The sequence below is a fragment of the Panthera pardus genome, unplaced genomic scaffold, assembly GCF_024362965.1.
Source record: "Panthera pardus isolate Hobbes unplaced genomic scaffold, ASM2436296v1 HiC_scaffold_13, whole genome shotgun sequence".
In the NCBI taxonomy this organism is placed as follows: Eukaryota; Metazoa; Chordata; class Mammalia; order Carnivora; family Felidae; genus Panthera; species Panthera pardus.
The window spans coordinates 147,331,120-147,358,874 of record NW_026526688.1 but is presented as its reverse complement, the minus strand read 5'-3'; the positions used below and the strand labels follow the sequence as shown (position 1 = coordinate 147,358,874).

The window sequence follows — 27,755 nt, the reverse complement described above, 5'->3', positions numbered from 1 at the left end:
GACTTAGCTTTAAATTAAAAAAAATTTTTTTTTACATTCATTTCTGAAAGACAGAAAAAGAGTGTGAGCAGGGAAGGGGCAGAGAGAGAGAGGGAGACACAGAATCTGAATCAGGCTCCAGGCTATGAGCTGCCAGCAGAGAACCCAATGAAGGGCTTGAACTCACAAACCATGAGATCATGACCTGAGCTGAAGTTGGATGCTTAACTGACTGAGCCATGTAGGCACCCCAAGACAGCTGTAAAACGCAACATCTGAGATGAGGAAGAAGTCTGTTGAAGTCTATTGTTGATCCCTCCTAGGTGCATTAATTTCCATATGTGCAAGTTTTGGGGAAAGTAAAGGATTCTGTTGTGTGACACGTGTACTTATCATGGGTATTTGTTCTGTGATCATTGTCATGGGAAAGGCCTTTACGGTGGAGTAAGCAGTGTTCAGGATCCTGCAGACTTTAGGAGAAACAGAAAGGCTTTCAGCACATCAGGATGTTAGGTTGTCCACAAAAATGATCATTTGCTGGATGTCACTCCTAGGAGTTGACTTAATTCAAAGTACAAAATTCAAACCTAGGAGGACATTTGCTAGACATATTCTGCTTATTACAGATTTTGTAATCTCTTATTGATAATGTCATTGAAGCTGTGAACTCAATGTTTTAAAAGTCTTTGGAAATATTAAAGGGTATATTTTTCTGTCCCTTCTGAAATCTCTTTCCTTGAAGAAATGTATGGGCAAAGAACTGCAATTTTGTACTCGTAGAAGTCCGAGTGGGTGGCAGAAACACTGAAAAAGAATAGAAAATGAATGATTGTTAATATATATTTGTTGAACTGAATAGTCTATTATCTATTTCTTTTGGGCGAACTAATGCTATATAGTGAATGGATGCATAGATCTAAGTACTGGATTTATAGCTATAAAACAACCTGTCTGACTAGTGCACACACACACACACGCGCGCGCGCACACACACACACACACACACACACACACAGCTCAATAGCTTTATAGTAATTATAGTAGTTACAGTTTTATAGTAATTTTACATATCCTAGTATTTTAATAGGAAACATTTTACCTGTAGTCGTTGTACTAGGTTTTCTTATGATGATGGATGACTTAGGTTGATATTTCTGTTGGTTTTATCTATTTTAAGGACGAGGGAGTAAGGTGATTTAATATGTTGAAAAGTATCTCAATACTGAAAGGACCTGTACTTGAACATACAGAAGTTTTGATGCTCTGAAGTAGAAATCTTGACTTGGCATCAGGACAACAAAATATTTTGTGGATTTGGTGCTAAGTCCCAGATCACTTCCCAGGCCCATGACAGAGGTTGATTTATTCCTTTGCAAGTATTTATGGGGTGTTTACTGTGTGGCAGACACTATTTTAAGTGCTGGGGATACAGATAAGTAGCCAAAACAGATAATAATCCCCATTCTGATGGTATTTACAGTCTAGGGTGTTGATAAGGCATTCTTTTTCTATGTCCCCAAGAGATACCAGTAGTGGTATATAGGGGATTATTGAGGGGGGTAAAGCCCTCTGGGTCTATTTGACCTTCTAAACACTAGATCAGAACTAAGCAGGACATTGGCACAGCCTGAAGTAATCTTCAGTTATATCACATGCCTTCATAAATGTGGCAACGGGTTATTCTCAAAAGCGCAAGTAGCTCAAGTGAGTCAACTGAGAATAGTGTCCTTGCTTTTAAAGCAGACAGCTCAGAGATAGTTCATATAGGGTCTTTATTGTCAGGCTACAAATAGACATGGGTGCTGGTACAAACGTGTTGTGAAAACACAGATGAGTCACTGAACTGTTGTTGTTTAAGCAACTCTTCTGCCAGCTTCTGTGCAGGAGGTCTTGCCTGCTTGAAGACAAAAATTTACAGTTAAGCATTTATTTCAGAGCTGAAAAAAATATATAAATTATAATTAATATTAATCATAATAAAATATATGTATATTTAATCCCACATACACACCTGTGTGTATACATCTATCCCCCACATCATTAGAAGCAGCTCTTAGGAGCCATACATATGGATCATTTCCCATGGACCTGTGTTCAAAATAAAACAGTTGAAGCTATGATGGATCCAAGTACAATCAGTTTATAATGGCAACATCCATGACTGCATGAATCCTCCAAGTTGGGCCACATGTTTGGGCCATCAGGCTGCTCTGAGAGCACTCTAAGGCTTTCAGAGGAGGTATTCATGGATTCCTTAAGTGTGGCAATTAAAATTTAGCTTGGATTTCTCAAGTGACTGAACCCACTTTGCTAAGAGTTGACCTCAGATTTATCTTGGATCTAGCCCTGGGCTTGTGCCTCTTTTCTGTTCATATTGTTCAGCAACAAAGGACTAGAACATATGCTTTCTGAGGTCCAGGAATTGTGCAACACTCTTATTATCCTTCTCAGTATGTTCCACTGTAATAATGCTCTTGTCCCCTTGCCATGCTATGAAACAAACAAAAGGTTTTCAGCCTCACCATCCTAGAAGCATGTTCTTTCCGGAACCAACTCTGTGACCATGTGTGCCAGCTCATTGCATTGTAGTTATATTCTTGGTTGCCAGGCAGGTACACTGTTCTGTTCATTTAGATACTTCTGATTAAATTGTTAAACATTGATTTAACAAATACTTATGGATAGCTTAGTCTATGGGCAAGTTACCTGTACAGGGAACACTTTCTGATGTTCTGTGATAAGTCTCTATGTCACTTAAAAGTTGTTCTTAGCTTTATGGACACAGAAAAATCTTTGAACTCAAATTGACATTGTTAATTGTGAATGAGCATAGTCTAGAGTGAAGAAAGTCATTTAAATTTTTTTCCCCAGAGTAAATATAATCTTATTTTCACAAACCTTTTAGCAAAAGGATACAGTAAGATTTTTAGAATTCTGTGAATTTTGTGATATTTATGGAGCCTAACGGAGCACATTTTAAGGAAATTTGTCTCATAATAAGGAACATTTATAGCTGGCATCTCCAAATTTGAAGCTTTATTTAAACATACTGCTGTGCTGAGAATATTTAATCAATCTGCTGAGGTTGGAAATGTATCGTTTCTTATTCACATGTGATATTCCTCCATAAGATAGACACTTCTTTATGAAGGTTCTCATGTGCAGTTTATAGCAGTAAGAGTAAAGAAAATTGATAATTGCTTCATTGTAGTAAGGACTGTAGAGTAATTTCAACTTACCTAAATGTTGTGCTTTGGCACCAAAATGCATTTCTTTCTCTAAGTGGAAATGCAAGGTGATATGCTCATCTGCCTGACATAGTCTTCCAGAAACATATCACAGGTTTAAAAAATTAGGTAGAGATAGTCTGTTGGCATGAGGCAGTTGGGTTGTTGTGGTTGGCAAAACTAAATGTGCATTTGGTGACAAAGTAAGGGGCTTGCATTGTTTACTTGCCTCCAGTGTGCTGGCTGTTCCTTCTCCCAGGAAGCAACTTAACTAGATCATTTGCTTCACTTCATGTACAAGTTCTGAATCAAACCTGTTTGATTAAGGTTAAGTCAAATGTAACCGAATTTTTCACTTACCCGAACATATTTGGTTGGGTTTTTTTCAATGGAAAGACCTTTGTCAACTCTGTTTTCTTGGTGATTAGAAAATGATAGTGATTTGGGCAGGCTGGCAGTCCCAAATGTTGCTACCTTCTAAAACTATTTTGTGTTTGTCTTGAAATAATTTTGAAATGGCTTTATTTTTAATAAGATATAATTATGCACTGTAGAAAACTCAAACAATACAGAACAACTACATAAAAGGTAATTTTGCCCTTAAACTCATGACTCAGAAATAGCCATTATGAGCATTTTCATAAACATCTTTCCTACATCTTGCAGTGCATGTGGAAACAGATAGATTGATGTATAAGATTTTATATAAGTGAGATCATATACCTGCTGTTTCATAACATGGCTAGTATTAAGTGGAAGTTTTTCCACTTCAATGTGGACCTTGAACATTATTTTTAATGACTACATCTTTTATACACATGATGATACATGTCCTATAATTTACTTAATAAATCTCCTGTTAGTACACTTTCAGTTTTCCTGATTTTTCTCAATTATAAACAAACTGTGGTGCCTAACTACATTTTCATTCTTTGTAATTATGTCCTTGGAGTAAAATTCCTAGCAAATGTTTGCAGGATATTTTTTTGTATTTGTTTTAAATTACACTCCACAAAGGTCATCCCAGCTTTTACTTCTACCAATAATGGACAAGACTGTCCACATGCATGCACTCTTGCAAAAACAGGATTGTGTACCATATTTTCATTTTTGCCATTCAGTGGGTGGAAAAATGATAGCTCATTCTTACTCAATTCAGATTTCTTTGATTTTTAGTGAGGGCGAATATCCTTCCACATTTTTATTGGCTGTCTACACTTTGTATTTGTGTCCTTGGCATATTTTCCTTTTAGGTATTTGTTTTTTTTCTCATTGACTCATAAGAACTCTCTTTGTGTAATAAGGATATCTACCCTTTTCTTGTCAGAAATATCCCAAATACATTTTTCCTAGATCTATCCTGTGTCTTTTCACCTTATTTATGATTTCTTTTGCTATATAAATTGTAATTTTTATGTATTCAAAATCTTCAATCTTTTATGGTTTCTTATTTTCATTATATACTTAAAGAGGTTTCCCCACTCCAAGATTAGAAAAATATTTACCCACATATCTTAGTTCTTTTATGTTTTCATTTAAATTTTTTATCCATCTGGGATTAATTTTGTGTAAGGTTATACTGGCATTTGATGTTTGGGTACTTCAGATGATCTAGGTACCTATTCACAACTCTTCAAACAAAAAAGTATCGTAAAGCCTCCCCGTCTTGCCCATCCATTCTATCAGACTTGCAGTTGTGGCTCTTTGGTCAAGGTTTTGGATCACACTTTTCTTTAAGCAGAGAGCTAATTCATCTTTCAGCTTTTTCTCTTTCTTCAGTCCTGCTGGGCAGTGTAAACAGAAATCCTGTTCATGACGACAGAGCGCTTTTAGGCAGAGTAGATGGCAATAAGGATTTGGCAGCTGTGATCTGTCAGGACAGAAATCACTGATTTATAGGCTGCAGTTACACAGGTGAAATAAAAAATGAGGGTTGGATATCCAGTCTTCTTCCCCAGTGTAGATGGATGGTCTGTGTAACCCTAACAAATGTCAGCAGGTGGTTCTTATTTTGAGAGGAAGGGAGTTTTTTTTGAATTGGTGCACCTCAAATTTGAGCTGCATGAAAATCAACTGGGGAACTTTGAAAAAATACCAATTCCCCAGGCTTGATCTTCAGATATATTGATTTAATTGTTCAAGGTAGAGATAAGGAATCAGTATTTTTTCTTAAAAAAAAAAAAAAAAAAGCTTCTCAGATAATTGTCATGTGACCTAAATTTGATTTAGAGACTTTCATCATTTCTTCACTTATTTTTAATCATGTGGCTTGGCTTTTAACTGGGGACCTGACATCAAAACTCCTGCAGATAATTCGGGTCTTGACTGCCTGTTTCCAATGGATGTGTTTAAGTGGCATTAGGCTGTATCATTTTCCTTGGCTAAATTTCAGATTTGGAGACACAGCTAGAGAAATTTAATTTTATTATTCAACATTCCACACAGTTTGTATAAATTATAACCAACACAGGCTGAAATTTCTCTTCTTATGGTTAGAAACATTTTAGTTTTCTTAAAAAGCTTGAAATATAACAACAATGTCAGTGAATACTTTATCATTTACTACCACCAAAATATTTTACTTTCCAAGTTTTACTTGGTTGAAAATTCTCAAAGCCATAGAAAATTTTTTGTTTTCTTGGGCAGTTGTGTCACTTTTCTCCTGTTATTGCCATCCAACCCCCTCCCCCAACAGTTGTGATTATTATTCTAAATAATGAATTCCTTAATAAAAAGGACAGAAAACAAGCAGGTCATTCTTTAGTGTTATATGAAGATACTCAGTTGCAGTGAAGTCAAAATTGACAGTGTACATTTTTAATTTTTAATGTTTTGTTATCTTTTGAATGTGCTTATTTTACCTTAGCAACGACAGGCATGATGGCCCTGGTGACCCTTGTCACAGGTAGTTCGAAGATCTGAAACGCTGGTGTTACCAATGATGGTTGATTTTTTTTTTTTTTTAAAGACTCTTGTTCTTATGGTCTGACTTCTTTTATGCTTGATCTTTCTGTTATGGGACTTGTGCTGATTTTCTTGGCTGTTTTGCCAAACAGGGACCATCTTTGGTTTAACATCGTACCCTGATGTAAGCAGAAAAGTGTTCATACATTGTTTTGGATGTGGGTTTTGACTTCACTGCTGTAAAGTAAAACAAACTATTCTGTTGTATTATAGTTGATTCCATGTGTTTAGTAACACAAGGAATGAAAAGAAATAATGGCTGTAGCGTGGCCCCCTAAGGCTTCTGTTGATTTAGGATTTGCTCTGAGAAATATTGGAGATCTAAAGAGGTTTTTTTGCCCCTTTTCCTCTGAGGACTAATCTTCATCTTTTCTTTTATGTCACTCCTTTCGACTTTCTCTCCCCATCTTTTCCCTCTTTTGAAGAAAAGAGAAATAATAGAGCCAGGCTGGGAAGAAGGAGATGAGAAGTAGTGAAGGAAAGAAAACAAACATTTTATTGTATCTCTATTATTAGCTCTTTATATATTGTCTTTCTTAGTCCAATTATTCTGTGAAATAGCAATTGATTTTACAGAAGAGAGAGTGAGCATGTAGAGGATTTGGTGACTGGTGGACCTGAGATTTAACTCCGATATACTTCACTCCAAGACATGCTGTTTGCCCTGAGCCACCTGGAAAAGATGTTGGAAATCAGCTAGTTCAGCTTCCCATCTTATATCTAAACGAATGCATTGTGTATATGTTACTGTTTATAAAAAAGTTATCATATATCAGAGACTATACTAAACATTTTTCATGTGTTGTCTAATATGCATCCTAACTGTATAAGGCATAGAGAGATTAAGTAACTTGCTTAAAGTCATTGATTGAGTAAATGGCACAGTCTAGATGTCACTTTGAGATTTTTTTGATTCCAGAGTCCATTGTTATCCTCTACCATCTTGATGTTTCTCTTCTACATGAGGAAACTAAATTTTTTTAAATTATGGAATCTATTGTAAAATTGGTTTCCATACAACACCCAGTGCTCATCCCAACAGGTGCCCTCAATACCCATCACCCACCCACCCCTCCCTCCCACCCCCCATAAACCCTCAGTTCTCAGTTTTTAGGAGTCTCTTATGTTTTGGCTCCCTCCCTCTCTAGCCATTTTTTTTCTTCCCCTCCCCCATGGTCTTCTGTTAAGTTTCTCAGGATCCACATAGGAGTGAAAACATATGGAATCTGTCCTTCTCAAGGAAACTAAATTTGACAAACTTTAAGTGACATTCTCAAGATCATCAGTTCTCTGATGACAGAACAAAGTCTAGACTCTAGATTTCCTGACTGCTGGTTCTTTGCTCATTCTGTTGTTCCACAGTGGGTGGTATGTGCTCAGAAATGGAGTGAAGTAAAAGCCTAACCAAAACGGAGCTGTAACATTGTGCCACCTGGTTCTTCCACACCTCAGAGCTCAGCCACACGTGTCCTCATGGACTGAATGAGAAATAATAGAGGCAGGGAGAAACTGGGGGCAGAAGAGTCTTTATGAGTTATATCTATTAAAAATATACACACCCACACATTCTTTTCTTTCTTTATATTACTGAATCCTGAATATAACAAATCAGAAAAGCATTTCTGATAGTTCACCTAATAAATAGGTTTAAATTCTTGTTAGTTAAACTGAAGTTATTCATTGCATGAGATTATTTTTTTACATTTCTGTATTGTCAAGACTAACAAATCAAAACGTGGTGAAAATAGTTCTTTTCTCAGAAACGCTGCAAGGATCTCTAAGTTTAAGCAAGTTTCCAGTGTAGTGTGTATAATAAATCACCTGTCTCTGTTTCAAAATTGTCAGCAACAGAATGGAAACTGTAGCACTTACCAAAGGATCAAGTACTGAAATAAAAATAATCTGCCTTTTAACAGTCACATGGTTTCCATAAATCAAAGCCATCTTCTGGGAGAAATTCCTTGTTATCTTTACTGAATGAGCAACAGCGGCTGTTGACCTTTGATAAGTGGAACCTAGGGTATGATTTGGGTATTTCTTCTTCAATTCCTTTAGCGTTTCCTGCACACCTACAGAGCACATGGAGGGATAGGGCAGAGCTTGATGAGAGGAAGAAAAATAGGAAGGCCCCGGAGACCCTGTGCTTTGCCCTCAGAGAGATTGATAGTGATGGCAAATCAAGTAGAGAATTCCCAATCTTGCATTTCTTCTTTCTTCCTTCCTGTTCTGTCTCACGCCCAGGTGGTGCTGTATTTTGATACTGCAGTAGTAATGAGAAATATGTCCTTCTCTGTGCTTGGTGAAGAATGACACAGTATAACTCTACCTGTCACATTCACGCAGAGGGTGGCTTGTCTTGCCACATGGGGAGCATTCCGTTCCTACCCTTTCATGTTACACACACTAAAGTCAGTCATGAAAAAGATAAATGATAAAGACGTTTAAAAAAAACCCGATGTCAATGCACAGGAGGTGGAAAACTGCACTTCCAAGAAAACCCCAGCTGAAGCCAGCATACTTTGTATCCTTTCTATGGGTGAAGTCGTGGTTGGGCAGGTACCCACACTCCAAAGACTTGTCGTGCCACATTGAACATGGTGGACTTGTTCATATCACTTAACTCTCCTGAATCTCAATACCTTCACATGTAAGAGATCAAAACTATTTGTTGGGCACAAGGGACTGTCTTGTCTGCATAAATGCAGCCTGGTTCTGCCAGCCTTGTGTGTTATTCTTCATTCTGTCTGAAAAAGAAGGAGGTGGATACTCTGATTATGTGTGGAGTGGTTACAAAATATTGAGATGACATTCTTCAGTCATGCAGTAGAGCTCACGGCCATGGAAATAGGGTTCCCTGTCCTCCCCCGCTCCCCGCCCTGCCTGGATTTCAACCTAGATTTCTCAGAAGTTGTTCTGAGTTGTGTCAGAATATAGATACTCTCAGTGTGAGAAGCTAGTCTTATTTGTCAACCCTTGTTTTTTTGCCCTGTCCCCACCCCAGCCCCATTAATACATGATGCTGTTTTAAAGGATTTTTAACTGTTTTCTGAATTGAATGGTACCCTTCAAAGAGAGGATGTGCTATTGCCAGTGCCATTTTAAGCATAACATTGGTGGCTCTGATGCAGTGTAAAAAACATTTTGGGTAATCATTATAATAGGGGTCTCTTAGGAAGGCTTTTGAGTAGGTATAGCACTTGATGTATTTAAGTTCTGTAGGTTGAATTTTTTTTTTACTTCTGTCATTCAAACTTTTATTACTTAAAAAAAAACATTTTTTTACTTGAGTGTAGTTTACATACTATTTTACATTACTTTCAGCTGTTGAAAGAACATAGTGATTCAACTTCTCTGTGTGTTACGCTGTGCTCACCACGAGTTACCTATCATTTGTCACCATACAATGCTATTACAATGTCATTGACTATATTTCCTGTGCTGTGCCTTTTATTCCTGTGATTTATTCATTCAATGCCCGTAACTTGATTAAAAAAAAATTCTGTGTGATCATTTTGTTATATGATGGGTGAATGAAAGTTGCTGGAGAACTTTTGGGGCAGTAGAAAGAGGTGCCTTAGGCTCACAGGCAGATAAGTTAACTTTTTATTGGTGGGGCGCAGGGAATCACTGAGGGGTATCACAGATTATCCAGAAATCTACTCTGCTCCAAACAGAGGGTAGTTTAGATTAAGAGATGGCTTGCTTTATGTAAAAACATAAATCATGCTTCTATGAACAGGTAATTTGTTACTCAGTTGAAAGGAGAGATCTTCCTGGCACCATTTTGTTTTAGTATGATTTAGTATGTTTTAGTATGATCATAGACCCTATGATTAAAGGGTCTCTTGTCACCTTTTTATATTTAAAAAGGTCACCCCTTGATATAATACTATTTCAAGTTTAGATCCTCTTGCAAATAAACATGTGCTTTTCTAACTAAAATTTGAACTATGAAAAATAGAGGAAATGGGCTAGTTTGCCATCATCTGAGGCCTTGGTCCCAAATGACATGATTAAAAAAGTTAGGGTAATCTTTTAAGTCAATGATACTTGATGGTTCATCTTTCTTTGTTCTTGTTAGCCTAAAGGAAAACAATGGGTTGGGTTTCCAGAGTTATAAGTACAGGAAAGTGTGGCCACAAAGATTTAGTTATTCATGTTCCTACACATGTATTTCATCTAAAATAAATTAAAGTTCTTCTATCAGTTTATATTATATACAATATATATATAATATAATATGTGTAATATATATATATATATATATATATATATAAAGATTTTTTTTTTTAATTTTGGAATTGGTATGTTAGAGATTGCAGGATGAAGGGAAAATAACTTTTTGTGTCTTCTTTGCTCCCCTCTCAAATCTTTCCTTTAGAAAAAATAGCCTTTGTGTTTAAAATGTAACTACTTGTAAGTACCTGCTATGCGCAGGGTGAAATCAGGCTGAAGCAAACACTGAAGTTAAACACAGAGAGAAAAGCGTCACCCAAAGTACTAAATCATTTCTACCCACTTGGTGGGATTACATAATGTGATTTTCCATACAGAAGCTTCAATTAATATTTTTAGAATGGATCAGAGTCACCTTTTGCCTTCTGTAGTCAACCACCAGTCATTATAGTTACTGTAGTTTTTTGGAACAAGTCAGCCCTTCCAGTAGGGAGGAATGACTAAATCGTATGTGAAATAGATGGTGATATTCATACTGGTAAGAATCTCAATTCTTTGTGTCTATTTTCTGCGTTTGGTATGGCCTTTGTAGTAGCATATTCATGTGCTTAATTTCCCTAGTGGCGTCACACCTGGGAGGAAGAAAGGTGTGTTTCTCCTAACAGTTCTCTTCTCTTTCTATCAGGGCGTGTTGGAGAGCTTCCTGGGCACAGCTGTCTCTGGGGCCATCTTTTGCCTGTTTGCCGGTCAACCACTCACGATTTTGAGCAGCACAGGACCTGTCCTTGTCTTTGAGAGGCTTCTATTCAATTTCAGCAAGTATGTGTATACATGTCTAATTATAAATTAGGATTAATTCTAGAACACAGTCTAGATATAGCACAGAATAGTAATTAGGTAGATCAGAATATGGGCATTTTGAGATTTGGAGGTTGAAAGGCCCTTGGAGATTGGGTAGTCCAACACTCATTTTACATTTGATTCAGCTGAGGGCCCATATGTTGTACTATCTACTTGCCCTCATCATTATTCTCTATCCTTCTAGTCCTGCTTTGTGCCACAGGGGCTGACCCAAACACTAAGTCTCCTTTGCCCTCTGGCTTATTGTTGGGTTAGACTAGTGCACGAGTAGGACAGGAAGGGAGGGAGAGAGGTCAGGGTGTGGGTCCACCTCCCTGTACCTCACAGTCCCTGCTTTAACACTGCAGTCTGGCAGTGGCTTGTCCCCTGAGTAGAGCCTCTGTACAGTGGCTCCACTGGCCTGGCTCTACCCTCACTAGGCTCTGGTGACTCTCTTCCTTCCTTGGCCTTTTGAAGCCAGGAGGTAAAAATGGCTCCCTGATGTTTCCAGTTCCTGAGTACTTTGCCATTCTCTGTTACTCACACATCTGTAAATAGCCCATTTATTAAGTTTTCCTCACAAACCCATTTGAGAATGCCATCTATTTCCTGTCATGATCCTGGCCGACAAGAAATGAAATGTCTTGTTCAAGGTCCCATGGCTCATTAATGAGAGACTAGTTGTTCCAGTGATCCACTGCTCCTGACCCTGATTCCAGTGTTCTTAACTAAAGATTCATTACAAGAGTCAGCTTAGTAATAGCATTTGTTGAGTGTTGATCACATACCAAATATTATCCGAAGTGCATTACATGTACTTCCTCATTTCATTCCTGTAGCAGTGCAATGAGGTAGGGACCATACCCTGTTTTATTATTTTTATTTTTATTTTTAAATGTTTATTTATTTTTGAAAGGGGGTGGGGAGAGAGAATCCCAAGGAAGCCCCACACTCAGTGTGGAGCCCGATGTGGGCCTTGATCTCAGGACTGTGAGATCATGACCTGAGCTGAAATCAAGAGTCTGATGCTTAACCAAATGAGCCACCCAGGCACCCCCACCCCCACCCCCATACCCTGTTTTATAGATGAGAAAACAGGCAGGGAGAGGGTAAGTGCATTGCCATAGGCCCCATTACCAGTTGTTGGTAGGACTGGGATTTGAATTCTGCTTTCTGACTCTGGATACTATGCCTCCTATGGAATTACTATACACTCCTAATGGGCATAACAATTGTGATATCGTATTTTCTTTTAGAATTTGATGGATCATTTTAAGAAGGAGAAAATCTAGTTAAGCGAATTATCCAAGTGGCCACATTAGCACACAAATAAATTCAAAATCAAATTGGGTATTCTGGCCTCTTTCTAGTGAACTTGATACCTCTCAGAGAGAATTGCCTTTCCCAACAGACCTCAATCCTTAGGCAGATTGCAGAATTTCATATTGACTTGTTGGAATTTCCATATTCTTATATTGTTATAAATTTTTAAGATTTTGTTGTTGGAAGTTTTGTTACCTACATGATACCTCATGGACTCAAGGGCTGATAGAATAGCCTTTGAAACTGTATGTTACCATCAAAAGCTATCACAAGATAGAGAAGGCGGTGAGAATTTAAAACGAGTGTTTTGAAAACTGGGCTGAGAACATCAGCAAGATCTTATGAGAGTTTAAAGCAATAATGTGAGTTTTCTGTAGCTCATCACTACAAATCCCTCCTCCATCATAATTCTCAGAAGGACATTGGAAAGAATTTCTATTCGTGTCAGTTTATAGAAAGTCAAACCATTTTTATATGTTTAAGAAAACATTGTGTGAGACAAGAAAGCTTTTGTGGAAAGATGGAACAAGCATGTACTATAAACAGGAACAAACATGTGCAACCTTTGCAGAAAGATTTATTGGATGCAATGTGATCAGAGCCTTAATATACAGAAAATGTTTGCATCCCAGTTTACTTTAGATAATTGTAGGATAGAGATTATTTCCTTTCACTAAGCAAGTTCCTTTCTCACTTTCCCTTCTGTTTCATCATAATTGGTAATGTAAACATAGTTCCAAGTGATTTGAAAACAGTTGTAAAGCAACAAGAAACATTTGAGAAACTGTGCTTTAAATTCATCACTGAGTAGCATGTGGTGCTTTAAGGCAAACCATGTCCTTTTGTTCATAATGCTGTGTCATTTGCTTCTGTATTGTAACAACAGTGCTAATATTTTGTTTAGATATAGAGTATTTGTGTAGATCACTATTTCTCAAAGTGTATTTCCTCAATGATTAGTCCCATTTAGATGTTTCATAGAAAAAAAAGCTTCTGTGATCCCCATAAATCTGGCAAATGCTGTATATTTGCTTCCTCTTAGTAATTCATTTTACATTTCAGCTTACTAAGGGATCTGAGAAGTCCTTTAGTAAAGAAACTGCTTTAGTCTGTCTTGCCCAGATTTCCCCCCAAAATATTTTACCGTTTTTTTCTTGAAAAGTAGGTAAATCTTTGTTTTATAGCTTCAGTGGACTCAAGCGTGACTCCACATAATCCACAGATTTCCCTCTGACGTGGAATACAGGTTTTAATGTTTGCCCTATAAACTGGAGAATCATTAAGGAATATGAAAGATGTTCTGTCACCTTTTAAAATTAGTAACAGAATGACAGCTTACAACTTTCCAAATGACAATTGTAGTTTTTTCCCCCTAATTCTACAGTCTTCTTTGCACTGTTTTTACACATTGTAAACCAGTAACAGAGAATTAGATACCTTTTCTTTTTCTCACGCAAAGAATCTGAAAGTTTTTTTTTCTTAATGTTTACTTTTGAGAGAGAGAGGGAGAAAGATAACGTGAGTGGGGAAGGGCAAAGAGAGAGGGAGACACAGTATGAGGCAGGCTCCAGGCTCTGCTCTCAGCTGTCAGCACAGAGCCTCATGTGGGGCTTGAACCCACACAATCCGTGAAATCATGTCCTGATCCAAAGTTGGACGCTTAACCGACTGAGCCACCCAGGTGCCCCTGAGGCACCCAGGTGCCACTGTGTCTAAGCCATGTAGAAACCTCTAATTCAAGTTGGATTTTAGCCTGTATAATTGCATTTAGTCATTCAATAATTTTTTTCCTTCTATTCTTTGAATAATTTATTTAGAGGCCTTCAAATGATTGTTTTCTTCTATTATGTTGTTGGATTTATTCATGTAATTTAGGGAGTTTACATTTGTCAGTGACTTGAACATTAATTTCTGTAGCATGCCTCTGATGAGTTCTTCTGTTTGTCTGTACCTTGGTTTTATGCTACTCAGAAACTATAAGTCAAAATATCTAGGAACACTGTGATATCATAAGGATATAAACCCATTTTCTCATTTGAATTCACCATAGTTTCTTTTGTCTCTACTATCATTTACTGTTACTTTTTATAACTTAATTGCTATTTAAACTTGGCACTAAAGGGACTGATAGTCTTATTGGATGTAATATTGCCACTTTATTGTAGTCATTACTGTTGATCAACTTGTTTTAAAAAGTTTCTCATCTCTTATTCCTCTTTCTTCTTGCTGCTGTAAACATATCACTTTTATAATGAAGTGCCATCGGTTTTAGTGATTTTATTTGGGTTATTCTTATAGAGCTACTCTGGGAATATTTAAGTATTTTAGAGCAGCTATTTTGGTATATTGTTTAGATCCTAAGATTTAAGTTTATATAGGCATTTTTTCCCTTTGTACTCAAACTGAGTGTTCCTAACCATTAGCTGGTTATTGGATTTGTTTCTCATCCTGTCCTATAAACATCAATTCTCTAAACAACCATTAGCATTCTTAGGACAAATCAAGACTGCCCTGTCATCTTGTTAGGGAAACAAAACTAAGTAATTGTTTAAAACTTTTTATTTTAAGAAAAAAGTTTGTTGGCTCAGAAGTAATAAAACTGTTTCTTAGCCCTGACTCCGAGGCTTGATTCATTGTGTGTGTGATAATGTAAATTATCTCAGGTTCCTAGAATTTAGCTTTTTCTATAGTCTACTTATCTCACAGAGACAAGCATAGGATTAAGCAGTGGGATTGTAGATCTAAAGAGAACTATAAGGGAATGCAAAAGATGTCCTCAGGAAGATTCCAGGATTGGGGCGCCTGGGTAGCTCAGTCGGTTGAGCCACTGACTTCAGCTCAGGTTATGATCTCACGGTTTGCGGGTTCAATCCCCACGTCAGGCTCTGTGCTGACAGCTCAGAGCCTGGAGCCTACTTTGGATTCTGTGTCTCCCTCTCTTTCTGCCCTCCCTTGCTTGCACTCTGTTTCTCTCAAAAATAAACATGAAAAAAAAATTGAAAAAAAGAGAAAGATTCCAGGAAATCCATAGGAGATAACTTTCTGCCCAAGTGTTAATAATCTCCTGCTTTGGTATTATATTCCAATTTAGGTGATTTGGTGAAAAGAAGGAAAAAAAGGACAGTGATTTTAAGGTCCACCCTAAATACAACTCAGGGGAATGATGGTGAAATTTTTAAAGGACCAGTCCAAGAATGCAAAGGTTTGGTTTCTGGTCCAGCTCTGCCATTAAAACCTTGGCATTGGATAAATGACTTAACTTCCATTGGCCTTGGAGTTCTCATCTATAAAATAAGACATATTTGACTAACTGGTATCTATATTAAGATTCTCCAGAGAAACGAGACCAATATAATAAAGAGATTTATTATAAGGAATTGACTCACATGATTATAGAGACTAGCAAGTCCGAAATCTGTAGGTTGGGCCAACAGGCTGGAGACCCAGGAGAGCTGATGTTCCAGTTCACATTCAAAGGCTGTCTGCTGTAGAAACAGAAAAGGCCATGTTCCATATCAAGTCCAAAGGCAATCTTCTGGAGAATTTTTTCTTGCCTGGGGTTGGCAGGTATTTTGCTGTGTTCAGTTGAAAGATTTGATTAGATGAATTTCACCCACGTTATGGAAAGCAGTCTGCTTTACTCAAAGCCTACCAATTTAAATGTTAATTTCATCAAACTCATCCTTATAGAGATACCAAGAATAACATTTGGCCAAATATCTGGGTACCACATGATCCAGCCAAGTTGATGCATAAAATTAACCATCACAGTATCTAAGGAACTTTTAATTCTAATATTCCATAAAATTTTCACTCAGTATCTCCTGGCTCTCTGTGAGAATACTTAGGTCATGGCAGTAACTGTCTCAAGTCCAAAGCCATAGGCATGCCTTAATTCATCTAGCAAGTTCTCATTGGAAACATTTAATATGCCAATGATTGTGTTAGTAAGAGAATTTGAATTTTATTCTATGAACAGTGTGAAGCCATCAAAAGGTTTTGAAAGGGGGTAGGGAGGATCTGATTTACATTTAAAAAGATCATTTTGGCAATAATGTGGAAAATGGCTTTGAGCAGGGCAAACATGGATATCAGTAAGGACGTAAAATCAAGCAAAGACTTCCTGGTGGCCCAAACTGGATTGGTCGTGGTGAAGGTGTTGATACCATACCTTCAGGAATATATTAAAATACATCACTATAAAAGATACTTGTTTAAAATCAAAGCTGTAGAGCATCAAGTATGCATGATCCTTGATTTATTTCTTTTTCTCATAGAAGAAATATGATGACTACTGTTTGCTTTCTCATCATAAATGATGAGAAAAAGGGGCTGCTGGGTGGCTCAGTCGGCTGAGCATCTGGCTTTGGCCTGGGTTATGAACTCATAGTTTGTGAGTTCAAGTCCTACATCAGGCTCTGTGCTGAGAGCTCAGCGTCTGGAGCCTGCTTCAGATTCTGTGTCTCCCCCTCTCTCTCTCTGTCCCTCCCCTGCTGTGCTCTCTCTCTCTCTCTCTCTCTCTCTCTCAAAAGCAAATAAGTAAACATTAAAAAAAATTTAAATGATAAGAAAAATACTATAATCTTCACATAATTTTAAAAGAATCAGTATGAAATGGTAAAATGTCAACACTTGGCCCATATTTTCCTAAATGTGAGCTCATTTACTTAAAAGGAATGGAAAGGGCTTTGAAAAACAATGGCCTCCTTTGATGGAGGCAGCCTGATCTAAGACTACTGTGGGAAAGGAACAGACCAAAAACAAGGTGGTCACAAGATACTTCACACACCACTTAAGCAGAAGGATACCATGTCCATGAACAAGCTTCACAAGAAGGATACCATGTCTGTGGTTGCATCTGGCTATGACACAGCAAGAGAGCCTTTCTTGATCTGAGTACAGTGTAATTATCCTATTTATCCTTAAATACCTGGAGTTTTTCCTACAACCCCCAGCCAGAATTAGTTATTCCTCTTTGACACTCTGTGGGAACCTTTAGATATCACTTAGTATTTTCTGGTGTGATTATGTTTATCAGTTTGTCTCCCTCAGTAGATTGCGATGATGTGGGAACAGAGAACCTATTTATCTTAGTGTCTTCATTAACCAGCGAAGCTCACAAACATTTATTGAGTGCATACTGGGTACCAATGTGACACTTTCAAATTGTTTATTTTCTAAACTCCATGAAGGCAGAGTTTGAATGAGAAAATTGAGTTATTTACCTGCAAATGGTATGACTACTTTTGATGTGCCATTCTTAAACTTTCAGGATTATTTCTTTAATAATATCACGAGACCGAATCCTTAGATTTGGTATTTTCTGGATAAAATCAAGAATGAGATTTATATTTAGTGGCTAAAAGTGATCCTGTATTTTTTGCAATCATTCTGCCGTCATTGGGTAGTTTTATATTACTCTTTGTATTCCATGGCGGAGTCTAAAATACCTTTCTTTCTTCTTTCCAGGGATCATAATTTTGACTATCTGGAGTTTCGCCTTTGGATTGGCTTGTGGTCAGCCTTCTTGTGTCTCATTTTGGTAGCCACAGATGCCAGCTTCTTGGTTCAGTACTTCACTCGCTTCACAGAAGAGGGCTTCTCTTCTCTGATTAGCTTCATCTTTATCTACGATGCTTTCAAGAAGATGATCAAGCTAGCTGACTACTACCCCATCAACTCCAACTTCAAAGTGGGCTACAATACTCACTTTTCCTGTGCCTGTGTGCCTCCTGACCCAGGTGAGGACACCATGCTTCATGTTGGTGCTTACCCTGTGTTTGGAGGAAGGTGTAGGCTCCATGCATGCAAGCTTTCAGCATGGTATCATGATCATCAGTAAAAGGTTTTATTTTATTTTCTCTGAGAAACCATCCTGCCAGATTTGAAGTTTTATTACCTAAGGTATCTTAGCCACGAGATTCAATCAGGAAGAGAAACCAGGAGCTCTGAAATGAACTCAACTTTGAAATTAGCTCAAACTGCAGTATTTGCAAGGAAATTTAGTGTACATTATTCTTCATCTTATCTGATAGCTGAGGAAACCAGATCCAAATATTAACATATAAGGGCCAGACAAACCCAGTCCTCTGAACTTCTGTCCCATATTTTTCTGTTTTCTTATTGCTCTAGGAATCTCTTCCTGAAGTAAACTCTAAATAGATTATTTTGAGCTTATAGAAGAAACAAGATACTGTTGACTTTATAGAATTTGAAGCATGAAGTTGAAAAAGAAGTTCAGATTGTAGTCTCTTAGCGGTAAAGAGGAGCCTTATAGTTCATCTGTGCTAGACCATGTAAGTAAGAAAGGAAAAGAAGAGATAAGAGAAAGAAAAGAAGGAATGTTATGCTCTCAGGGAAGGTTTATATTCTAGAATTAGGAAAGATATAAAAGTAAAAAGTAAGTTCTGGGTAAGGAATATGATTCTATACACCCTAGCACTCTAGTATCCCTCTAGCCACACCTGGGTCAGCACCAGGACTTTTTCCCAAAAGGTGCTCAACTTGGTCTTTGGATTTTTTTAGGGTAATTCATCATTTTATGATATGGAAGGCATTTGGAAGAAAGGATTCACTTTGGGGAAAGTTGTTTTATATCTGTAGAAGTTTGTGTCAGATAATTAAATGGTAATAGTGTTAGTTATCCCAGGTCATGCAATTAGCTACAAGTTATTGTCCCTTAAAATAAAAACTGATACACATTCCATGTAGGTCTTGTAGCACCAGGAGTACAATAGCGTATGGGGGACCGTGTAAACCTGAGCAGAGATGTAGGACACATTCATGCAATATGCACCTTTACGTATAGATTCTGCAGGAAAACCTCTCCATGTTTACAGTAAGACAGACGTGGGTGTATCGTAGACTAGAATGCAGACAAAATGATTATGAGTTTAAAAACAGAACAAAGAATTTTAATGCTGATGGCAAGCTGTGTTAGATTGCCCTCAGATATTTTGGTGCTGTATTTGCAATCTTCTCTGCCACTTGGGTGGAGAAGCCTTAGAAGACCTGTATGCATCTTGAGTGACGAGTGACAAGAGAACAGTATCTCCCTAAAGTTGGGTTGGTCAGTAACACTGATGAAAAGATAGGTCATTGTTGGGCTTTGCACTCATGGATTCTTTTGTCTTATTTAAGGACAATCAACACACATTGACATAAAGCGCATGCTTAAAAGCAGGAGTGCTGATTCATAGGGGCACTTGAACCCCAATGTTTATAGCAACACTTTCAACAATAGCCAAACTATGGAAAGAGCCTAAATGTCCATCAACTGATGAATGGATAAAGAAATTATGGTTTATATACACAATGGAATACTACGTGGCAATGAGAAAGAATGAAATATGGCCTTTTGTAGCAATGTGGTTGGAACTGGAGAGGGTTATGCTAAGTGAAATAAGTCATATAGAGAAAGACAGATACCATATGTTTTCACTCTTATGTGGATCCTGAGAAACTTAACAGAAGACCATGGGGTAGGGGAAGAAAAAAAAAGAGGTTAGAGAGGGAGGGAGCCAAAGCATAAGAGACTCTTAAAAACTGAGAACAAACTGAGGGTTGATGGGGAGTGGGAAGGAGGGGAGGGTGGGTGATGGGTATTGAGGAGGGCACCTTTTGGGATGAGCACTAGGTGTTGTATGGAAACCAATTTGACAATAAATTTCATATTAAAAAAAAAGCAAAGTGGAGACAGGTATGAAGTGAAAATGTAGGCAGCATGAATGACATATAATCACAAAAGCTTTTTATTATTAAAATGTGTACTGATGACAAATATTTCATAACTTAAAAACTGCTTAGAGAAGAGTAGGAACTCAATACATGATAGATACTATTATTAGGATCAATTAAATATGCTTGAAACACAGATGTTACCATTACACAATCATATAGAACTTTTCCTAAATAAGAGTAGAATAACCATCCATTGTGTACTTTCAGGGGAAGTCCAGACTATGCGCATTCAAACTATTGGCTCACAGACATACTTAATTGTGGGATTTTGAACTTTCTGTTTCATTTATTTCTATCTTTATGTATTTATATGTCACTATTTCTTTATGAAAAAAGTGTGTAATCTGACTTCATAGGCAAGTCTAAGTAATCATACAGTAAATTTTTTAAAGGAAAAAAATACTCCTCACTTTTTTGAGGTTTGAAGTATTCATAAAGCCAGATGAGGGCTTTGTCAGCACACCTGTCACATAGAAGGTCTACTTACCTGAGGCTAATGGAAACTGGGCTCGTTGTTTTAATTGGATGCTGGCAGAGATCATAATATAGAGCCAAGGAAGACATATTTGAACGTTTTAATTGTCAAAAATACATGAAGATTTTATGTGTAACTTTCCTTCCTAGAAGGACCATTGTTTTCTAGAAAATGTCATTGTGAAGCTTGAAACCTGCATAGTAAGTAGTCACTGAAGTGGAGATAGATGGCTTTTCCTTTGACCTGTTTTCCCCAGCTTGTATTGGAAGTCTGTCTTACAGAGTGAGGAGTTGTCTTGGAAGGACTCTGGCAGTCTCTACTACCTCCAAGTGGGACCAGTAGTGAAGTGTAGCAGGGCTTTGAAGTCAGAAAATCTAGTATTTAAGCCCCGCTTGGCTAATGCTCTATGTGCGACTTCAGGCAAGTTCCTTTTCCCTGGGTGCCTCGCCTTACCTTCCTCATTGGTAAAAAGGGGTTAATAACTGCACCTACCTTATAGAATTGTTATATTGTGTGGAAAAACTGAGGTATTTTCTAGTACAGACAAAGTACTTAGGACGGTTTCTGGTATGTAATGACTAATTGCTAACTGACACTGTTACTGTGGTTATTATTGTGTATTAAAATTTAAGGTTAGTAAGTACGAATGATGGAAAAACAAACCAGTCTTCATCATGCCCCCTTCTGAGCAAACACTATTGGGCAGTTGGCTTATTTTATGACAAGACTGTTGGTTGCACCCCATATTTTTAGAGTTGTCCAGGTGAAAGGCACTCATGAAGGATATGAACATGAATGGGAGGGATTTCCTAAACTATGGAAATAAAATGTCTGTGGTTGGGAAAAAAGGCAAGTGGATATCTCCACTTTCATGATAAACCCTTAAGATTAGTGATTGTGTGTTTCTCTCCTCAAGATCTTAATACTTTTTGAAAGAAAACTATATACCACCATCAATTTAGTACTTTATGATAGCAAGTTGAAAAATGATAGTTATAGAATAATACAGTTGCATGTACAGCTAGAGTAAGTATTCTAAAAACAACAAAAGCCTGGCCTTTCATCGCAACATGCACTCCTAGTAAAAGAATTTAGTCAATGAGTCAATAATATTTAAACTGGCGGATTACTTGTTTTTCAACACTGGGACGTGTGTAACAGTGAACCAGCAACTACACAGATGGAGACATAGGCCTGCAAACTGAGAAGTGATTGTACAGGAAAGGAAATAAGGCTCACTTAATCACTATGAAAACTTGATTCACAGCTACAATAAGACTGTGACTTTTTTGTGCTTTGTGAAGACAACTCTTCCTCCTCTTTTCCTTCCTTGTCTGTCCTGTTCTCACTTGCTTCCATAAATCTTCATCACTTCCTGAGTTTTCTTTTCTTCATGCATCTTTCTCTCCCTTCCTTTCATCCCATCTATTGCTCAGGGACCAAAGTCGTACTGAAGAACTAAGGAAGCCCAGTTGCAAGCACTAAAAGAAAATTAGCCGTGTGGTTTGACAAAGCAGTCAGGGTCAATACATGGTTTTTGTGCTAAAATTTCTCTTTCTTAGAAATAGAGTTGCTATTAATTGATGGAGAGGTAATAGAGGTTATATCCCCACTGCGCCTTGATGTTTACATAGCAGAGATGTATAAGAAAGATGACTCAGTTCAGAAGCCAACAGTGCAAACTAAAAAATGTCCAATTAAAGGACAGTCCACAATATTACATTTCATCACCAACATCCCAATTGGGGAAACTGTTAGCGTGATAAAGTGTGAACAATATGTGCTTTGGAGTAAAGGAAAGTGACCATGATTCAGGTCTAACCAGCAGTGTGACCATGGGCTAGGCTAATTACCTAATTTCTTTGTTTTTCTTAACCTCTGAGCTGGGTTAATAATTGTACCTACTCTTAGAAGTTACCATATGGATTAAATGAAATAGTATATGTAACATTTGCCACCTAATAGACACTGAGTAAAAATTTGTTTTTATTCTTATTTCTCCTTTTTCCACAAAAGATGCCCCAGTCAGTTTAATCTTTTAGTTGTATTCTTTTAAAGGGGTTCAAACATTTAATTTTCCCTGAAATTTTCCTAATGGAATATACTAACTAGGTTCTTACTAGAAGCCTCCCCCACCTCAACTGCAAGTTAACAACTAATGTGCTGTTGTAGATAAATATGAAACATTGGAGCCATATTTAAACAAAAAAGTGTTAAGGAGTTCAGTACATAGTATTTAGATCATTTAATATTATTCCATTGAATCTCAAGTCTACAAAAGTGTTATACACTATATATAATGTGGAAGAAGTCTAGAAAGTCCTTTCCCCTTCCCTGAGGGGAAATGTTCATTTCTTTTAAGTTGGTTTGATTCACTCAAAAACAAATGACAGCATTTTGTAAATAAGGAATAAGATATGATCTTTCTTCTTTCTTTTCCCCCCTCTCCTCTCCCTCCTTCTCTTGCCCTTTTATTCCTTTCCTTTCTACTATCAACAAAAATTTATAGAGGGTCTTTTTCATTGCTTTTTAAGAATTGTGCTACTTCAGTGAACTAGACTACACACACACACACACACTCCACATACACCTATACACCACACCACACACAACCCTATACACCACAATGCACACACCTATACACCATACCACACACACCTACATACTACACACATACACACCATACCACATACACCTATACACTATATCACACACACCACACACACACACACACACACACACACACACACACACACACACACACACCTATACATCATACCACATGCATCTATACACCACACACTTGCACTTACATATACAACTCTACACAACACTGCACACACACACCACACTGCACACCACCATACCACACACACATCTATACACCATACACATACACACATCACACACACCTGTACATCACACCACACACACACACACCCCACATATACGCTGTGCACACACACACAAATATACTCACATTGCTTTTTATAAAATGTGTTGTTTTAAAATGTGTTGTTTAAATGTAGAAAATAGTGTTAATTACTTTTTGAATGAATGAGGCCAGATTTTCATTTGACCTACACTTTAGAAATACATTTCCACTTAAGTACCTGTGTTCATTTGCCTGATGTGTCAAGGTTGCAATGAGTGTGCACTCAAGGGCATATTAATATTTTAGAAAGGGTCAAAATAAATTTTCTAACCAGGTGTGGTTTTATACCTGGAGGGGATAGAAGCCTTGCTAAAAATGATAAACAAATTAGAGAAGAAAGAAAAACTGCCTCAAGGGAGTAGATTCTATACTTTATTGTTAACAGAAGGGATATATTTTATTGATTCATTGTTGACTGTTCCAGGGAGAACATGCTTAATAATGGATGAATGATTAAGAGGGATACTTTCTCAAGTACTGAGACATCATGGTCTATAGTATCTCTAAGTAAAAGATGGCTTTTTCCCTGAGTGAAACTCTAAGACCAAATGATTGAAAGTAGCCATGGCTTCCATTTCCTTTTTTTTTTTTTTTTTTTAGAATTATTTATTTATTTTGAGAGAGACAGAGACAGGGCAAGCGGGGGAGGAACAGAGAGAGAGGGAGAGAGAGAATCCCAAGCAGGGTCTACACTGTCAGTGCAGACCCTGATGCAGGGCTTGAACTCACAAAACTGAGATCATGACCTGAGCTGAAACCAAGAGTCAGACGCTTAGCCAACTGAGCCAGGTACCCCTGGCTTCCATTTCTACACCTTTGTTTTATTCACAGCATGAGGAGGCCTCCCAATGATCTAAAATGGTCGTCACTAGAGTGGAATTTCATTATCATTCCTTTCTATATTATTTTTCTATTATCTTAATAAATGCTATGCACCAAGATGTTACAACCATTAAAAGGAACTGCTCGATTGTGTCTCCTGTGGTCCCATATTATAGTCGATATGCGTTTTGTAATTAGAAAGCCCATTAAAAGAAAATTAGGAAATAAAAGATAATCCTAATTTATCTTCCATGACCTGCATCATATTCTATGCAATTTTATTTTTATTATGTATCATTCCCTCTTTGGATTATAAAGTAGGTTTAAATCATAGACTAATGGTTAAACAGGAAGTACTAGGCCTTCTGGTATAGAATGATTCAGGCTTTGCATTTGCAAGGATACTTTACCAGCACAGCTGATGTTTTATCATTTATGGTACTATGATCTTTTGAGAAAACCATAGAAATTTGAAGCATCCATCATTTTAGCTTCCTTTTACTCTCCTAGCCTAGTATTTTAGCAGTTTCTGTGAAACACTTACAGGACTCAAGAGGGGAAACAATGAATTTGGATAATCACCAGATCTGTATAATTCTCTAGCTGTGGGTTCCAAGAAACACACATTTGGAAACATAGCCTGTATTAATGTGTATACACATCTGAAATGTAGTGATGAGTGGGTATGGAATAGAAATTTTTTGTGTGTGAAAATAGTGACTAAATAATGTCCCACTTAATAGTAGCTCAGCCCTTTAACTTCTAACGTGGTATCATAGGTGAATGTGTGAAAAAGTGTCCACAGATTGGAGTGTGTCATAACTTGAACTTGTCTAGTTACAGTGAAAACCTAAAGCATGAGGCTTGGCAAAAATACTTAGGAAAATGAAGAGTATAATAACAAAACGTGAAGAAAACTTTCTATTTGTTTTAAGGCTCAAGGCTGGGATGGTGGCAGGTAATTTCCCTAAGAGCTATTTCTCCCAAAGTTTTCCTCATTCACCTTGTCATCCTTCCAAAAGCCATTTTTGCCCTTTTATTGATATAGACATTTAAAGCATAAATATTTGATTTTATTAAGAGGTGTTCATGTGCTAAAATTACCCAGGATCCTTAAAGAAGTCTGACATGACCATGCAGGCAAGAAGCTTATTCAGTCTTATTCTATGTGTTTTCTAGTTACTCAGTTTCCTCAAGATGTTGCTTGAGTAGAATGAATTTCATTATTATAGAGAATACTCTTACATTTTTTGTTGCTGAGAGCAAGCTAACCAGTTCTACATTAATCCTAAGAAGCTATGTTGAGGGTGTAGATTCAGATTTGGTTAGTATTTATTAAGCACCATCCAAGTGCCATACATTTTACTAAGGATTTTAATAAACTGTATTTCAATATCTGTTATTATAGTATATATGTATTCAGTCATCACAAACCTTGTGAGGTAGCAGACTTTTTTCCAGGGGTGAAATTTTGCTTTCTTCAGGTCATAAAGCTGATAGTCTCCTTAGTAACCATCTGTTTCAGTTTTACCTGCTATTGTGCTAACAGTTTTTCCTACATTGTCTTATTTAATCTGCACGGTAACCTTATGAGATAAATGGTTTCAAATCCCCCTCCACAAATGAGGGGCCTGTGGTCAAGAGAGTGAGGTGACTTCTTAAGATTATGCGGTGAGGTGGTTTGGGGACAGTTTGTTCCAGAATGTGGTGGAGCCAGAGTTCTAGGCCAGTTTTCTTAGCATTCCTTTCTCTTAACTTGTGATGTGGTGGTGCATGAAGGCAGACAGATCTTTTGAGCCTTGGTGGTTGTTTCTTACTCATAGTTTACTGTGTAGCCTTTGTATATATCCCTGATGTAAAGCAGAGGAGTCATGGGGTAGTTCCTGGGGCGAGGTACTGGAGGATAAAGAAGAAGGACAACCTTACAGGTGCAATTGAAATTTCTTATGCAGGAGGTATACTAACACTGACATGTGGATGTCACCTTTTTTTCCTGCTTGTAGCTCCTGTAGCCTGATCTTTCCGTAGACCTCTCATTAAACATACAGGGGGAAAAAAAAGCCAGCTTAAGATGGAACACTCACAGGCACATTTTTAAATGTCTATTACTAATGGTGTTCATTTCCCCTGTTCCAGAGGATCAGCTAGAATTTGATACACAGGAAGAAGGATCAAGAAGTGAAAATCCAAGGGACATAAAACGACCAACCTGTGAAAACTCCCTGAAACCAAGTGTGGGACACAGACTGTCCCAGTGACAATTGGCTAATTCTAACTGAGCCAGATTCCTAGGGCAAAGAGTTTCTTTGCTGCATAAGCCATGGTGCTGAGCAAATAGTGAAGACAGACAAAGTGCAGTGTGTTTATGATTTTCTATTTGACCTTTTCAGAATCCTGATTAAGGATATTAAGAATTCTGTATGCATAGATCATTCTGCACTTGGTTGCCAAAATACTTGTATTGTATGTATCTGGATCCAAATGGTGAACAGTGGCTCTCACAGAAGACAATTGAAATTGATCATTCTCTCCTCTGTGAGCTTAAAGAAATTTACTTTTAGTCTTATGTATGGACTCTCCTATATTCTGTTAACATGTATTTTTGGAAATGCTTGTTTACATATTTATTTTGAAGTCCTTTTCTTGAAGCAGCTACCTACTAAAATAAGTTGGAAAGGTGTATACTTTTTATTGTCCTTTTGATAGTAGTCTCTGGGATTTTGAGAGGCATGCTTTAATAGCTTGTCTCAGAGGAAAACTGAAAAGATAAAAGGAATTTAGTTGAGCAGAATCGATGTGTATCTAGAACTTGAAAGTAGTCCCTAGAAGTTCAGATTGGAATCCTGGTTTAGTTCACTGGTGGTCTTTATTATGTCATTCATCTCACAAAAAAGGAGGATATCTTGGATATCTTTCTCCCTCACTCTTACTCCTTGTTTTTATGTGGAAAAGTGTTGTACAAAGACCTTCACTCTCTTATGACAGGAAGCTCATAAAATTGCATCAAAGAATCTTGCTCAGGAAGAGGAGTTTCCCAGACACCATCTAAATAGTGCCTGTGATTTCACATAGACTGCTTTCTTCCGAACACTCAGACCAGTCAGACATTTCGGGGTGTGGGGGGGGGGGCGGTTGAAATTCACATCATCTAACATTGGAGAGTATTATCCCACCTTGAATTCTGTTACCACAAAAATCAAATGCTGGCTAGGAAAAGAAAGAATGCTGAACAAGATTTTGGTATCAGTTCTACTTCTGGTTGACTCTTCTACCG

General features: G+C 37.5%; 1 protein-coding gene and 1 long non-coding RNA gene across 5 annotated transcripts in view; one reads left to right on the top strand and one right to left on the bottom strand.

Annotated features, from left to right (window-relative positions):
• Nucleotides 1-27,755, top strand: part of SLC4A4 (solute carrier family 4 member 4) — a 350,076-nt gene that overhangs the window by 252,828 nt on the left and 69,493 nt on the right. For all 4 annotated transcript variants that reach the window (XM_019467956.2, XM_019467942.2, XM_019467967.2 and 1 more), the window contains 2 exons: nt 11,032-11,165; nt 17,979-18,250. In XM_019467956.2, coding sequence (XP_019323501.1) covers nt 11,032-11,165; nt 17,979-18,250 — 406 coding nt within the window. The remainder of the gene's footprint in view (nt 1-11,031; nt 11,166-17,978; nt 18,251-27,755) is intronic.
• Nucleotides 1,733-26,435, bottom strand: LOC109278003 (uncharacterized). Its single transcript, XR_002085460.2, has 3 exons — nt 25,916-26,435; nt 15,896-15,994; nt 1,733-1,873 (listed from the first exon to the last, which is right to left on the bottom strand). It is a non-coding gene; the product is annotated as an uncharacterized LOC109278003 (long non-coding RNA).